This window comes from Cydia splendana, chromosome 10 (assembly GCF_910591565.1).
Source record: "Cydia splendana chromosome 10, ilCydSple1.2, whole genome shotgun sequence".
NCBI classification, from domain to species: Eukaryota; Metazoa; Arthropoda; class Insecta; order Lepidoptera; family Tortricidae; genus Cydia; species Cydia splendana.
The window spans coordinates 22,540,930-22,557,665 of record NC_085969.1 but is presented as its reverse complement, the minus strand read 5'-3'; the positions used below and the strand labels follow the sequence as shown (position 1 = coordinate 22,557,665).

The following is a 16,736-nucleotide window of genomic DNA, read 5'->3' as shown; positions in this document are numbered from 1 at the left end:
ACTGGGCACGGTTGCTTTGGTAGGTACCTGTGGCGAGTGGCACGACGAGAGGACACAGCGGTGTGCAAGCACTGTGACAGAGGTGAGGAGGACACGGCGCATCACACCCGCGCCGTATGCCCTGCGTGGGATGAACCGAGATCGGAGATGGCTGCGGTTCTTGGAGCAGACCTATCGCTGCCGGCAATAGCCAGTGCGATGGTCCGTAACAGAGGCACCTGGGAGGCGGTCGTCGCGTTCTGCGACGCTGTCATGTCCCTAAAGGAGGCGGCGGAGAGAGAGCGAGAGGACGATCCCCTCTCGCTCCCTATCCGCCGAAAAAGGACCGGGCGGAGGCGGGCCGCGTATGACCGCCGCTTGCCGCCCTAACTGGGACCTCGGGCAGGAGATCGGGGGGTCTCCTGCCTGACGAGAGTGTCCCGAGGCGGATAAGGCGCAAAAAGTGCACACCTAGGAGGGACAGTGGCAAAAGCCGCAATAGCCGAGCCCGCAAGGGCGACACGCACATGGCAGGGCCGAGGTAAGCGCCAAGCGTTCCCTTAGCCCTACCTCAGGCGGAGCGAGGGTACACCGAGGGGTTTTAGTGGGTAGGCCTCCCCCTAAGGGAGGAGAGTCCCACATAACTCCCGACCCCCCCCCGGGGGCGGGAGTATGCGTAACGCATTTCCCCTCGTAAAATAAAAAAAGGTTAGGTTAGGTTAGGTTAGGTTTTTTTTTTTTTTTTTTAGTGAAAGCTGTGAATAGTTCCAATGGCCCTCGCAAGAGATACGGGCGACCGTTGGACTTTTTAACCGGATGTTTAGGTTTCCTCTATTGATTCGGGTAACCTTTAATCAGTGCTATTTATTACTGTTGTTAAGAATTGTAATCAATGTATTGTTTACTATTAAAAAGAATTTTATATTTATTATAAATACTACTATGGATTAAGCAGGCTAATTGATTTACGCCAAGCGCGCACCACGATTTTAATTTTTGCGACACGATTTTAAAATCGCGCTGTAATTTATCGCAGAAAATTCACTGCGCGCACTGCGATGAAAAGTCGCCGATTTGTTCATTCTCGACATGGATTACGTACCAGTCGCCTGTCTTGCCTTATTGATCCTTCGGAGAAATAGGAAGAATAAAAAAATAAATTATCAATATTGGACTCATCCTTTTACCGCTGAAAGATGTATCAAAGGTTTTTTTTATCTAAAATACAATGAACTTCGCCTATATCCCAAAAAATTCTTTGGCTATTATAGAATGAGGATTCAAACATTTGACAAATTACTGAAAATCATTGGGCCTCATATTGAATATAAAAATACAAGATATCGGAATGCAATTTCAACTGAAGAAAGGTTGTCAGTCACCCTGAGGTAAGTAAAACAAAATCTCATAATAGTTATTTATTTGTAATGTAATAATGTAAGTATTTATTTATTCAACCGAAGCCAATGTGACATCGTAATAATCCTCAGAATCCTGTGAACTCACGGATTCAGGAGAATTCAATTCATTCACAAAACGTTCTAAATAGTCATGGCAATTGTCCTGAATGCCGATGCCGGGTTGTTTTTTTATGATTTTATTTCTATGAATTACAATATTTCGTGGAGTAACAAAATTAGAAGCAGATGTTCCCGGCTCAGAATTAATGTATGTGGCACTGGTATTCGGGTACAAAGGTGAAGCAAACATGTGACCGGGATGCATATTAGGCTGCGATACAGTTTGCACAACAACTGGCTGAGGCTGGGAAACAGAAACATATCTTTTGGCTCTGTTCATTGCGTTTAAAATTTCCATTTTTGCATACATTTTCTGATCCTCACCTAATTTTCTTAGCATTGGTATCAACATTTCAGCGAAACTAACGTCCTCGTCAAAGTTTTTATCCTTTTTTTCACGTAATATATTCAATAGTTCTTCGTCAATATCTGTGTTTCCTTTTTTTACTTCAGCGCCTGTCTGTTTCTTACGTAGATGTCTAGAACGTCTAGTGTCTTGCTTTGGTTGGGTATTTTCCTCATCCGACTGAATGTCAGATTTCGCGCATTCTTCCATAGGTTTGACGTTACTACTAGTATCCCTAGGAGTATTAATAGCTATCAAGAACGAAAGTTGATCGAAGTAAATGTACTTGCGTTTCTTCTTCCCCGATTCACCAGACACACTTTTCTTTTGCGAAGCTAATTCTCTTGAGAAACTGTCTTTTAAGTTCTTCCACTTTTTTTGTAAGTCAGCACCTGAAAAGTAAACATTTTTTATTAATAGTCAAAACGTTTTATTTAACTTAGTTTTACTTTTCAGGTATCTCGCATCGGGGAACAGTTTCTACTCGCTGTATTACGAATATTTATTGGGAGCTACCACAATTCGAGAAATAGTTGAAGATACTTGTGAAAAGTTATGGTCATGTTTGCATCTACTGTATATGCCCGAACCAAATGAAAACGATTGGTTAAATATTGCTGAGGGTTTTTTTAACAGAACAAACTTTCCAAATTGCTTAGGAGCAGTGGATGGAAAGCATATAAGACAAGAGAAGCCAAATGGAGCAGGTTCAGAGTTTTATAATTATAAACAGTATAATTCTATAGTTTTGATGGCTGTAGTGGATTCGAATTATTCATTTACTATGATAGACGTCGGTGCATATGGCAGCGGTAGCGATTCTACCATTTTTAAGCAAACTAATTTTGCAAAGAAATTAGAAAATAATAGGTTAAATGTACCACAATCAAGACGTTTACCGAATGATACAAATGGCCCGGAAATGCCGTTTGTTTTAGTGGGAGACGAAGCATTTGCACTCTCCAAGCATGTGATGCGACCATACCCCAGACGAAATTTATCAGTTAAACAGAGAGTATTTAATTACAGACTTTCAAGGGCCAGAAGAATGGTTGAATGCGCCTTTGGAATTTTAGCAAATAAATGGCGTATCTTGCATCGGTCTTTAGACGTGAAAATTGAATTTTGTGACAAAATAGTAAAAGCATGTTGTATCCTACACAATTTCGTACGGACATATGATGGAATAAGATTCGAAGACCAATTGTATACTTGTAATCTAAAAAACATGAATCCTACGCCTGCACGACCGAAAAACAACTGTATTGAAAAACGAGATTATTTTGGAAACTACTTCACTTCTTGTATTGGATCTATTCCTTGGCAATACGATAAAATTTAATTGTAACTAAACTTATGTCCTATGTATCACAATAAAACCTTGTTGACATCTTACCGGTCTTTTTCTTTTTATCCTTGGTTAATTCCTCCCACTTCGGTATAACGTTTTGACAAACCTCCTCCCACAAACGTGTCTTCAGTATGCGATCGCTGTATGATTTCGAGGATTTATCCCACAAAGGTGATCTCCCTTCGATTTCCATAATTAAATGGTCAATATCTAGCGTTTCATCTTGGAACTCCATTGGAGAATCAGGTTCCGACATGTTAACGCTTGAAGAGCGAAATGCCGACTGAGCGCCGCCGCGGGGTCCCGGCTGCGATTTTATTATCGCAGTGCGCGCGGGGCCATACACCTTCGTATGCTGCAATTCACTTTTGCGACAATCGCGTCGCGCGCTGTCGCGGAAAAATGTAACAAATCACGATTTTAAAATCGCTGCGATTTTTTTGCCGCATATGCGCGCACCGCCATATAAACCCATACGTTACATTTCTGCGGCTAAATTATCGCGCGACAAAAAATCGTGGTGCGCGCTTGGCCTTACTGTTGTACTTTTTATTTTTTATTTTAAGCTTACGTATTATTAAACTTTTTGAGTGTATTTACTATGTGATTAATATGATTTTTAAACGAGTGAATTGTTGTTTCTTTATTTATTATCTGTTCTATATTGAATGGCTCTATGTTGTTAATGTTGCAGAGTATTTCGTGTTCTATACGTGATTTCTGGTACCTCGGGCAGTGTTCCAGGAGATGTCTCATGGTTTGCGGAGTGACGTCATCACATGGGCACTCGTTGGAGTCTATGATATGGAACCTTTTTAAATATGTTTTATTAAACCCATGACCAGTGAGCATTTGGGTCATTTCAAAGGTAAGTTCAAAATATTGTCTAAATTTGTTTATATGTTCTAAAGTGGGTAGCCATTGTTTTAAGTGTGCTCCGGTTGTGCTGGTTTGATATGTTCTGTCTATATTTTTAGCTGCATCTATTCGAAGGTTTCGTTTATGATAGGACAGAGGGAATTTAGCATAATCTGGAATTTTATGTTGGGAGGCAGCGGCTTTGGCAGTCATGTCTGCCTCCTCGTTACCGAGGAGGCCGGCATGCGCCTTAATCCAGCAGAACTGAATGGTTCGTCCCTGCTCTCTAATGGCTACAATGCTCTTATGTGCACTATTTATTGTTGCGTTAGTGCTGTTTCGGTTAGATAATTCATACAACGCGGCCTTTGAGTCTGAAAAGATGGTAGCTTGTTCCAGTTCGAGTGCGTGACACATGTTGCATGCCTCTTCTATTGCCAAGCACTCGGCCTGGAACACAGTGCAGCTGTTGTGCAGCTTGAGTTTTTTACGTTTACACCGACCATCTGGGTAGTGGATAATGACCGCGGCCCCCACCACTCCATCATGCTTACTACCGTCTGTGTATATTCTGTGCATATCGGTGGAGTAGTAGTGTTCGAGGTCATTTAGGTTATTAATGTCTTGTAATTCTATAATGGGCCGCCGAGCAGGATGCAACAACTCAGTGATCGGTGCACGTTTGTCATAAAGAATATCATTAGGCAGGTAATTAGTTAATTTCGTACGTTTAACCATTTCTGTAGACGCCACTTCTTTAACTTTTTCGGGTAGGGGTGTTAGTCCTGCTAACACAATTGATGGGATTGTGGGAAGAGTTCTGAAGCCGTCAAGTATTTTAATGGCAAACCCGCGTTGTAGTCTTAGAAGAGAATCGCAAACCTTTTTATAGTTGGTAGCTTGCCCCCAGATTTCGGCCGCATAGGTAATGATGGGCTCGATTACCTGCCTGTAGATAGTATTTATGTTGGCAGCATGCACGCCCCAGGTGGGTTTCACAAATATACATAGCCTTTTATAAATGGCTTGTGCCTTTTTTATAGTGTATTCTGCGTGTTGAATGAAGTTAAGGTGCTGGTCTATAATGACTCCGAGGAGTTTGAACTGATTGTCGAAAGGAATGTGTGTATTATTCATAAATATTTTCGCTGCTTTTGCCTTGGGTGTGTACGTAATCATTTTAGTTTTCTCCGGCCCGAATTTTAATTTGTTGTTTATACCCCAATTAAATACAGTATCTAATAGGCTATTGGCGTTCTCTTCTAATTCCTGTATGTTATTACCAGAGCAGATCAGTAAGATATCGTCTGCATATGCCTGGATATGATTGTCGTTTGTCAGATTATGTTCCAATAGCGTGTCAACGATAGTGTTCCAGAAGATGGGTCCAAGGACTGAGCCTTGGACACATCCCCTGGTTTGCACTTTATCCTTCGATCAGTAAGGTAGCTTCGTATGATGTTAATTATATTATGGGGGCAATGTACATCTATCAGTCTTTTCAACAGTGCAGGCCACCAGGCATTATCAAAGGCGCCAGCAATGTCTAATGAGATAGCAACAACTAATTTATTGGCGCTTTTAAAGTGTTTGAGTTTGTTGACTGCGCTATTGAGAGCGTCTGTGGTAGAGCGCTGCTGCTTAAATCCAAATTGTTTATCGCTACAAGCATTATTTATCACCGTATAATATGTAAGACGTGACACGATAAGTTTCTCTAAGATTTTGCCAAAAACGTTTATTAATCCAATAGGCCGGTACGCAGATATTTCTGTATAGCAAACTTTGTTGGGTTTCGGTATTGTTTTAATATATGCCGTTTTCCAGCAAGTGGGAAAGTAATTAAGTGAGAGGCATCTATTGTATAATTTAGTTGTGATTTCTGGGTAGCATTCTATGTAATGTTTACAGATATCAGCTGTTAGGTTATCTGTGCCGGGTGCTTTTTTTAGGGCTCATATACTTGACTATATCGGTTATTTCGTGTATTGTGAATGGTTGTTCGTTATTTTCTATTTCTGGTTGTATGTTATTATTATTATTGATTAAATTTCTTATTTGCAGGTGGTGTGGGCTGTCATCAGCTGCGGTGTCGTCGGGGAAAAACTTCTCAGCGAGGGTTTCGGCGGTGTTCAGGATCGACGTGGTATAAGTACCGTTATCTCTTTTCAAGGTTGCAGGCGACTGCGGTTGTGGCGCACTTTTTAATAGGCGATTTGTAACGGACCATACATCATCCTTGCCTTGACGATTGCAGAAGTCCCTGAAATGCTCCGATGATGTGGTTCGAATTTTATTAGCATACTCTCCTCTGGCTTCACTAAGTTCTTTTAGAATATGAGTGAGATCTTTATTGCTGCGTTTAAGATCACTTAGTCTGTGATGTAGGAATATCACTTTTTTCTTCATGGCAGACAGCTCCTGGGTCCACCAAGGAATCGTCTGATGAGGTGCTTTTAGTGTCAGAGTTGCGTCTCAAGTCTTTTGGATTACGTTAGTCAAAGATTTTATGAATTCATCTAGTCCTGCTGTGTCCAGTTCGTCAATATTTGTTACATGTAAGTTACTTCTTTCTATGTTATCTTTTAATTTGGTTTTGAAATTGTCCCAGTTTGTTCGATCGGTATTATATTTGTATGTAGATGTTGACTTTTTCTTGCCGTTTCTAGTATGTTTTAATTTAATAAAAAATTCGATTCCGTGGTGGTCCGAGGTGGGTATGAGTTCGTTATTTACTCTCCAGCTAAGGATGTTTTTTGCTGTATAAGGGGTTGCAAAGGTGAGATCAACTATAGAGTACCGCGTTTGGTCATGCGTGATGGTCTCATATGTAGGCTCATTACCTAAGTTACAATTTATTAGGTCAAAGTGGACAGCTAAATCGTACACAGCTTTTCCTCGATCATTGTTTCTGGCTGATCCCCACGATGTATGCCATCCATTAAAATCCCCGCACACGATGTGCTCCCTATCAGCATTTAGTTGGAGGAATTGCTCCAGGTGCATCATTGTGCTCGAGGGATCCTCCCCAGGCTCAACATAAATCGAGGAGACCAGCAGTTTTTTGTTATTATTTTCGGCGTGTGTTAATTCAACGACTACAAAATTTTTGGTAACATATTCAGTAAGTCCGATATAGCTGCCAAACTTTTTCCTTACTGCAATGCACGCTTTCGTTCTTACATTATTGCCAGAATGTTGATAGATATCATATCCATCAATACTGCTAACTAGTGTTTTGTTGTTACCAACATAAGGTTCAGATACACAGATAACGTCGAACTCATTATCTCTAATACTTTGCAACATCTCTTGCATAGCGTTGTAGCCTTTACCCAGATTACACTGCATAACTGATATCTGTTGGTTGCCTTTTATGTTTCCTGCAGGGAGGCCCTTAGCAGTACCGGATTGACATTCTCGCTATCCGGTCCCACTTAATCTACTCCGGGCAATCTTGGCTAAATGCAGGATGGCTATGATCGCTGTTGTTCCCACGACAGTTTGTGCAGCATAACACCGAGGAAGTTTTAGGACAGCTGCGTGTGGCGTGTTCCTCTGCACAGCGCCCGCATTTGCTACTTGCTGTGCAGTTGGCTGCGCGGTGACCGAAACCCATACAGTTATAACATTGCATGACTGGTGATTGGTCCACCGCGGGGACCGATTGATAGCCTATTTTAACTTTCTGTTCAATCATCCGGTTATACAGCTGTGGACTAACCTCTACCACGACATTTCTTAGTAGGTCATTACGGCCTTTAACACTGCGTATGTATCTTGCATGCCTGTCTTCTTCGCAAATACCGTCCATAATTCTGGGGTTTTGTTTTATCAATGCGTCCACTATGCGTTCACATGCATTATCCTTGATTACGCCGATTAGTTTAACACAGGGATTGCGAAGTTGTGGGACTCCAACTGTAACCCCTGTGGTTTTATCTTTAATGGCAGAGCTGAGTAAGACTCTGTCTTCCTCAGTCTCGCAATTTATAACAACTTTATTGGTCCTGGTGTGTCGCAGGCCCTTGATTCCTACGCCCAGCTCCACCAGGTCAACCTTTTCCTGAACCTCTTGCAATGCCTCCTTTCCTTCTTTGCGAGGGTCCAGTGACTCTAGTATTACAGCGTAACTAGTGTTCACAGTGCTATTCTTGTCTCTTTCTCTGGTCGTTGTCTTAGGTGTGGCATATGCCTTCTCTGTCACGACAATGGGGGTCGCAGCCGAGGTCGCAGCTCTATTTTGCGCTTTAGCTAGCACTCGGGTCTTCTTTCTTGCGTTTTTACTGACGACCTCGACGAAATCCCCGCCATCGATTTCATTGTGTTCAACCTCTTCGTCTTCTTCTTCAGTTGGTCGCGTCAGTGCCGCCACTACCAGGTCATTTAGCCCTTTCTGTTCGTAAGTGAGCTTATCGATTTCGGCACGGGCCGGGAGGTTTTGTAGATGAGTTTTTATTTCCATCAGTTCGTGCTGTACGGCCTCTTTAATTATTTGAACCAATTCTGTTTTCTTTGGTAGATCGTCCAATTTCTGGGAGATTCCATGCAGGGGGTCAGTGACTCCAATCCTGTTTATCCTACTGTATCCCTCCGCGTCTTCACCCCTTGGAGGGACAGCTTCAGACAGTCTGGACTGGGTTCTTGTTGTAGATGGGCTTTTGGCCTCTTCAATCACCTGCCGGATCTCCCTTATTTTGCCCGGTTGCATGTCATACTTAGAGATATGCTTCATTTGATCTAGAGCCTTTAATATTTCCTGCGACGCTCTCGTAATAGCATTCTTATTTACCCTATTCACGCTCTTCTCCTCATTGACCGCTCTGTCAATGAGCTTGGCTAATTGGCCGACGACGGAGAACAACGTTTCAGTATCAGTGACTTCTGACGCATATGCGCCGAGCTCGACCTGGTCTTCAGGCTTAAGCTTTTTGGTGTTTTTCCCCTTTGTCTTGCCAGTCTGTGCCTGTGCTGCTTTGTTGGCCTGTGATTCCGGCAACGACTGTTGCGACTGCGGCAGCGGAAGGGTTTGCGGCTGTGACTGCAGTCGCTGGAAAAAGGCAGCCAAATTATTAATGTAAGTGTCGGTATCAGGTTGACCGGTTTGCGTCCCGGTTATGTCCTTATTCGCAATGGGTGCGGGTGCAGTATCACGGCTGAGATGTATCGACTCCATCTCGCCAGAGCTGTCAATGTTGAATGTCACCGCTGGCCTGCGAGCGTCAGCAGGTTCTTTGTCAGCTATTCCCTCTCCGGCACGTGCAACCGAAAAAGTCGCATTCAGGATGTGGCTATTTAGCTCAGGCACGTCCATGTCAATAAGGCTCACTTCGCTAGTGTTAGCTAGAGCGGTGTCTCGCCCATCAACATGATGCAGGCTAGCCTCTGTCATGTTTTGGGGGGGCCCCTGCGGCTCCGGCGGCTCCGGAGTGCCCTGCTGCTGTTCTTGATGAACTTCGTGATGCTCTTGATGCGCGGATCGTAAGCGATTTTTCACTGGCGAATGAAACATTATGTTAATTTTAACGTAAAGTTACGAAATTACAAAAAAAGATATTTTCCGAACAGAGCAAGATATTGCGAAGAATTAAAAAGTATAATATAAAACAATGCAAAGTCTATGTATTTTGTGAATTTCAGATTTTTAGAGTGATTAATGGTATAGAAATAAAGGAATTACAAAAAAAAAAATTTTTAAGAGAAATGTTAATTTTTAATGTCAAAGAAGGGTTTTTAAGAAAAGTTTATTTAAACAAAATGTTAAAAACAAGAAGATCTATCAAATGAATTTAAAATAGAGAAATCTACCGAGCGGAAATGAAGATAAATTAGTTTAAAAATGATTGCCAATATAATTTTTGCAGGCACCGCTAAAATTCGAACAAATTATAAAATTAAACTATGAAGATGTAAGAACACTATTTATATATATTACACTGTTTTATAGATATAACAAAGGCAGATTTTATTGTGAAGTAAAACTATGAAAAAACTAAAATTTGGGTGAGTTATGAATTTTTTAAAATTTGGAAAATTTCAGGAACACTAAAAATTAAATATCTCCGTAACCAAACAAAATACGGAAATAAAAATGGTACCAAAAAATAGAGCTTGATGAGCTTTAAAATTGTACTAAGATTCAGAATTTTTAAACAAGATTTGTTGAACAAACTATTAAAAAGAGTGAAAAAGTTAGGTCAGAAGACGACGGAAGTGAACTTCGAAGTTATTCAAAAAACTGTAGGAGATACGAGGTTGACTAATATAACAAAAATGAACGAGAAAAAAATTACTTTACTTAATAAAATGAAAACTAGAAAAATCTATCGGGTATATTCAGAGATATTAGTGTAAATGTAGATTGCCTGTAGGTTTTTGGCAGGTGCAATTAAAAAGTATAGAAAGTTGGATATTTTTAAATGTAGTTGTATAAAAGAGACTATTTTTAGAATGCAGTAATTTAGGAATTACAAAAAGCGATTTTTGAAAACAGGAAAAATTATGAAAAGTTGAAAAATGGCTGAGATATAAATTTTTGAAAAAGTGAGTTTGTGAAAAGAAGTTAAAATTAGAAGCCAGCCTTCTGGGCACCATAACGCATGAAGGTGACCTGGGGAGCATTTTTTACTTATAAGTTTAGTTTAAGATTTGTTTTATTTTAGTTTTAATTTTAACGTTTAGTTTCTTGTGTTGATTTTGGTTGTTATTAATAAAATTGATTATAGTAAATTAGAATATTTATGGAACTAGAAGGACTATGAAAATAAGTAATGTATCAAAAAATCGGGCTCATTGAGTACTAAAATTGTGCCAAAAATAAATTAATTCGGGTACTATTTGGTCACTTTTAAAAGAGCTTGGTTTTTTTTTTTTTTTTAATTTACAAACTGTTATAATTAGTTCAACGGCCCTCGCGAATGGTACGGGCGACCGTGGACGTTTAAGTCGAAAGCTCCCGCTGGTGATACGGGTAGCTTTGTTGTTACAATGTATTTATTATTAAAATGTGGTGTTATATATTGCTTTAGAATACTTCGTGACCTGTAGTGAGATAAACTTTATTTTATTTGTTGCTATTTGTTAAATTTAAACTATTTTGCCTGTATTTTATTATGTTCCATTAAATTTTTTAAGTGTATTAATAATTTTGTTTATATGTTTTTCAAATGTTTCTATTGTTTCTTCCTTAGTTATTATTTGTTCAAGTTTATATGCATCTATTTGGTGAATAGTACATAATGTTTCATGTTGTATTCGTGTATGTGTATATGCAGGACAGTGTTCTAATAAATGTTTGATGGTCTGGGATGTAGTGTTGTCACAAGGACATGTATTGTTGTCTATTATCTTATGTCTGCACAAGTACGTTTTGTTATAACCATGACCTGTGAGTATTTGTGTCATTTGAAATGTTAGTTTTATGTGTTTTCTGAGTGTGTGTATGTGTTCTAAAGTTGGTAGAAACTGCTTGAGGTGTGATCCTGTAGTGCTGTCTTTATATGTATCATCTTGTATTTTAAGTGTGTCTGTCCGTAGGTTTCTTTTGTGGTATGATAACGGGAATCTGGAAAAGTCCGGTTGCCTGTGCTGTGCAGCTGCCTGTTTGGCTAACATATCTGCTGCCTCATTCCCAAGGAGGCCGACATGCGCCTTTATCCAGGAGAACTGCACGTCCTGTCCGCGCTCCAACATTTCCGTCATTTTATGATGTACATTATTAATTATGTGGTTTGTGCTGTTTCGGTTTGTTAATTCAAATAATGCTGCCTTAGAGTCGGAAAAGATTGTAGCATGTTCTAGTCTTAGTTCGTGACATAAGTTGCACGCCCTCTCAATGGCCAAGCATTCCGCTTGAAAGACTGTGCAGCTGGGGTGAAGTTTCAGCTTTTTGGTAGTTTCCCTCCCATCAGGGTGGTGTATAACCACAGCAGCCCCTACTACTCCGTCATGTTTGCTGCCGTCCGTGTAGATTCTATTCATGTCTGCGGTGTAATAGGGTTCCAAATCTCTTTCATTATAAATCTCTTTAATTTTAATATCGAGTCTATGGGCAGGATGATCCAGGCGTGTTACTGGTACCCGTTTGTCGTATTCTAAGTCGTTGGGTAAGTATTTCGTGATAAGGTGTCTTTTTACCCTCTCAGTTGACGCAACTTCTTGCACCTTCTGTGGTAATGGGATAAGCCCTGCCAATGCAATTGATGGTATTGTTGGCAGGGTTCTGAAACCATGTAGTATTTTAATTGCGAAGCCTCGTTGTAGGCTCAGTAGGCTGTTGTTTACCTTTTTGTATATTGTTGCGTTGCTCCATATTTCCGCGCCGTACGTGATGATCGGCTCAATTACCTGTCGATATATGGTGTCTATATTGTCGGAATGTACCCCCCATGTAGGCTTGACAAACATGCACAGTCTTTTGTATATATTTTGAGCCTTTTTAATTATATATTCAGAGTGCCTAATGAAGTTAAATTGTTCATCGATGATGATGCCTAACAGTTTAAAGTGTTTGCTGAAATTTATTAATGTTTGATTCATAACTATTTTGGCAGCTTTGGCTTTGACTGTGCATGTTATCATTTGTGTCTTGGACGGTCCAAACTTGAGCTTATTATTAATTCCCCAATTGTATATTATGTCAAGCGCCTTGTTAGCGTTGTCTTCTAGCTCCTTGATGTTTTTGCCAGCACAGATGAGCAGGATGTCATCCGCATACGCTTGTATATGGGTGTGTGGTGGCATTGGCTTTTCCAGCAGGGTGTCAACGATGGTGTTCCAGAAGATGGGTCCAAGCACTGAACCTTGGACGCACCCTCTGGTTTGGGTTTTCGTTACTACTGCATCAGCATAATTGAGTGTGATTACCCTATCTTTGAGGTAGCTTTTTATTATGTTATGAAGATTAGTGGGGCAATTTATTTCTTGCAGCCGTTTGAGGAGTGCTGGCCACCAAGCATGATCAAAAGCACCCGCTATATCTAGCGAAATGGCTACTGTTAGCATCTTATTTTGTTTAAATTGTTTGAGCTTGGTAATGGCAGTGTGCAGCGCGTCCGTGGTTGAGTTTTGCTCCTTGAATCCAAACTGGTGGGGGCTGCAGGCATTATTGGTTTGCATGTAATATGTAAGTCTGGTGGATATAAGTTTTTCAAGGACCTTACCGAAGACATTAATTAGGCCTATTGGCCTGTACGATGAGACATCGTTATAGTTTTCTTTACTAGGCTTTGGTAAGGTCTTTATGAAGGCAATTTTCCAAGAGCTAGGAAAGTAGTTGAGTGTGAGACATCTGTTGAAAAGCTTAGTGATCTGTTCAGGGTAACATTCTATATATTGTTTACATATGTCAGCAGTAAGGTGATCGATTCCTGGTGCTTTTCTTGGGCTCATATGCTTCATGATTTCAGTTATTTCGTTAGTGGTGAATGGGGGTTCGTTATTGGCTATATAAGGTATATTTTCTGGTTGTAGCTGTCTATCGTTGTTGTTATTATTGTTACGTGTAATTGCTCTTATTTCCAGGTGGTGTGCGGTGTCGTCAGCTGAGGTGTCATCAGGGAAGAACTTTGCGGCTAGTTTCTCTGCAGTGTCCTGGGTCGACATGGTGTACCTACCATCCTCAGTTTTTAGTGTCGATGGTGGCTGCAGTTTGATAGAGTTCTTAAGGAGGCGGTTGGTCACAGACCACACGTCATCCTTACCCTGTTTGCTGCAGAAGTCTCTAAAGTGGTTTGAGGACGTAGTTCGAATTTTAGTGACGTATTCCTTTCTAGCTTCCTGTACTTCATTTAATATGTTAGTTATGTCCTTTTTACCTTTTTTCAGATCCTGCAGCCTGTGATGCAAGAATATGACTCTTTTCTTCATATCTGTAAGTTCCTGCGTCCACCATGGGATTTTGAAATAAGGCTCTTTACGGGTGAGTTGTACGTCGCATGTTTGTGTAATTATATTTGTCATGTTCTTTATGTATGTATCTATCTGAGCTGTGTCAAGTTGGTCTATGTCTATATCGTTGATGTTACTCCTTTCCGTATTTTCTTTTAGTTTAGTTCTGAATTCTTCCCAGTCTATTCTACCGCCTGTGTTATATTTGTAAGTCGATGTGGATTTGATTTTCTTATTAAATTCCTGGCTAGTCTTTATTGCAAACTCTATCCCATGGTGATCTGATGTGGGTATTACCTCCCTATTTACTCTCCAGTTGACTATATTATTCGCCGTCCCGATTGTAGCAATGGTTATATCTATTATAGCCTGTCTTTTTTGTCTATGTGTGGTGGTCTCAAATGTTGCCTCATTCCCCTTATTGCACACAATTAGATCATAGTTGACAGTCAGGTCATAGATGGCTCTGCCTCTTTCGTTATCCCTTGTAGATCCCCATAAGGGGTGCCAGCCATTCAGGTCCCCACACACGATATGCTCCTTATTGCCATATAGTTGGAGGAATTGCTCCAGATGTAGCATCGTGCGTGAAGGGTCCTCGCCGGGCTCAACGTATATTGAGGATAAGCACATCTTCCTATTGTTGCGAGTTAATTCAACTGCCACAAAATTGGATGTAATATGCTGGGTTAGTCCTATGTATTTACCAAGCTTCCTTCTTACTGCAATGCAGGATTTGGATACAGCATTTAGATCCGTACATTGGTAGACGTCATATCCATCCATATCGCAGGTATATTTCTTTTTATCTCGTCCTACGTATGGTTCTGTCATGAATATGACGTCATACTTCTTTTCTTTCACAGTATTAATCATCTCGTATGTAGCTGTGTAACTGCGAGCAAGATTACATTGTAGCAATGTTATTAGATGCGTGCTAGTGGTGTTGTTTCTGTGGTTACCCCTGTCCAGGCCTTTAGCAGTACCGAATAGCTGCTCGGGCTATCCGATCCCACTTCTGCCATACTGGACAGGACTGACTATAGGCTGGGTGATCATGGGGTTTCCCCAGCTCCCTGCAGTTTACACATTTCTGTCCCTCCGAGTCCCGTGGGCAGCACCTGGTGTCATGGTTCTCCGAGCAGTGTCCGCACCTATTGGCAACAGTGCAACCGGCCGCGCGATGTCCGAATCCTTGGCAACGGTAGCACTGCTGAATCGGTGTCTGGTCTACTGCCGGAATATTTTGGTAGCCGATTTTTACCTTTCTATCCTTTAGGATGTTCCAGATCTGCGGACTTACTTCGATGATTACATTTTTTGTATAGTCCGATCGGCCTTTGACACATCGGATGTATTTTATATATCTATTATCCTCACTCACTTCTTCCAATAACCGTGAATTTTGTTTCGAGATGGCTTCTGCCACCCTGTCGTTGGCATACTCATTTATTACTCCGAGCAGTCTGAGACATGGATTACGCACATTCGGCACGGTAACTGTTATCCCGCTGGTTTTTTCCCTAATTGCCGCACTGAATCTAGCTCTGTCTGATTCAGTTTCGCAATTAATAACCACCTTATTATTTTTGGTTTGTCGCATTCCAGTTATGCCAATTCCGAGGCTTACCACATCCACCCTCTCCTGGACTGACTTCATTGCATCCTTCGCATTCGCCCTGGGGTCAATAGATTCTACTACGACCGCATAGCTGGCGGATGGAGTGCTTCTCCTAGGCTGCACAGGCGGGGTGTCATTTCCTAGTAAGTTTTCACCGTTGGCTGCATTCGCTGTCCCGGCTCTTGCTGCGGCATTGGCGCGCTTTTTCCCCTTTTTAGTAAGGACCTCAGTCAATCCTTCGTCTTCTTCTTTCTCCTCAGATGTCAGAGCACACACGACCAGCTCATTGATCTTCTTTTGCTCGTCGATCAACTTTGCAACTTCAACCTGCATGCTTGTGATTATATCTTTCTTCATTTTAGTCAATTCCAGTGTAGTCTTCTTATGCAAGTCCTGAGTGGCTACCGCAGCAGTGCCTGCCCTTGTGGTGATTTCTACTTCAGCTTGAGTTTGTGTGGCGAAGCTTTTGGTCAACACGCTTCTAGACTTTGTCATAGGAGCAGCACTTGTCATCCTGTTGACAAATGCGTCGCCCTCCGTCTCATCGGCGTAACGCGCTGACACCTCTAGTATCATTTCAACACATTTGAGGATTTCTTTCTTATTGTTTCTGGTGACCGACTTATTTTCCTTCAGCTGCTCCTTTATGCGGTCAGCTTCAAATTTGATAGCAGATCTGAATCGGCCACTGGGGTTCCTGGACCCAGGACTCATCGTTGTTGTTGTTATAGTCTCCGAACTCAAATACAGCCTCTCCATCGCATCGGACTCAGTGGCGATGTCAAAGACATCCGGCGTTGTTGCCTCAGCCGGTGCCATCCTTGACACCACCCAGCCTTCTGCAGATGTTGGTGCTTCATCCTGTTTGGGTCGGTTATCGTCATCGTTATTTGCCACGATAAAAGTTGTATTTTGTGCGGTCGGTGTATCTAGATCGAGTAAGGGCAATTCCGTGCCCGACGCATTCCCATCTTCATCCCTTGTCTTTGCTGCCGGCTCAGCACTCACTCTCTGAGCTTCGCGGGATTTGCAGGGTGATGAAGGAGGTGTGTGAAACATTTTGGTTTAGTGATATAAAAATAAAAGTATTAAAAAAAAATATTAAAAGATATGTTAAGTTTTGAGTGTCAAAGAAGGATTTTCAAGAAAAGTTATATGTAAGAAAATATTAGT

At 41.3% G+C, this 16,736-nt stretch overlaps 1 protein-coding gene across 1 annotated transcript; it reads right to left on the bottom strand.

Annotated features, from left to right (window-relative positions):
• Window positions 1-1,866: 1,866 nt before the first annotated feature.
• LOC134794603 (uncharacterized) lies at window positions 1,867-3,452 on the bottom strand (the record flags this gene model as incomplete). The annotated part of the gene is made up of 2 exons (XM_063766409.1): window positions 3,242-3,452; window positions 1,867-2,237 (listed from the first exon to the last, which is right to left on the bottom strand). Coding segments are annotated over exons 1-2 (582 nt in total), but the record flags the coding sequence as incomplete, so codon positions are not given.
• Window positions 3,453-16,736: the final 13,284 nt, after the last annotated feature.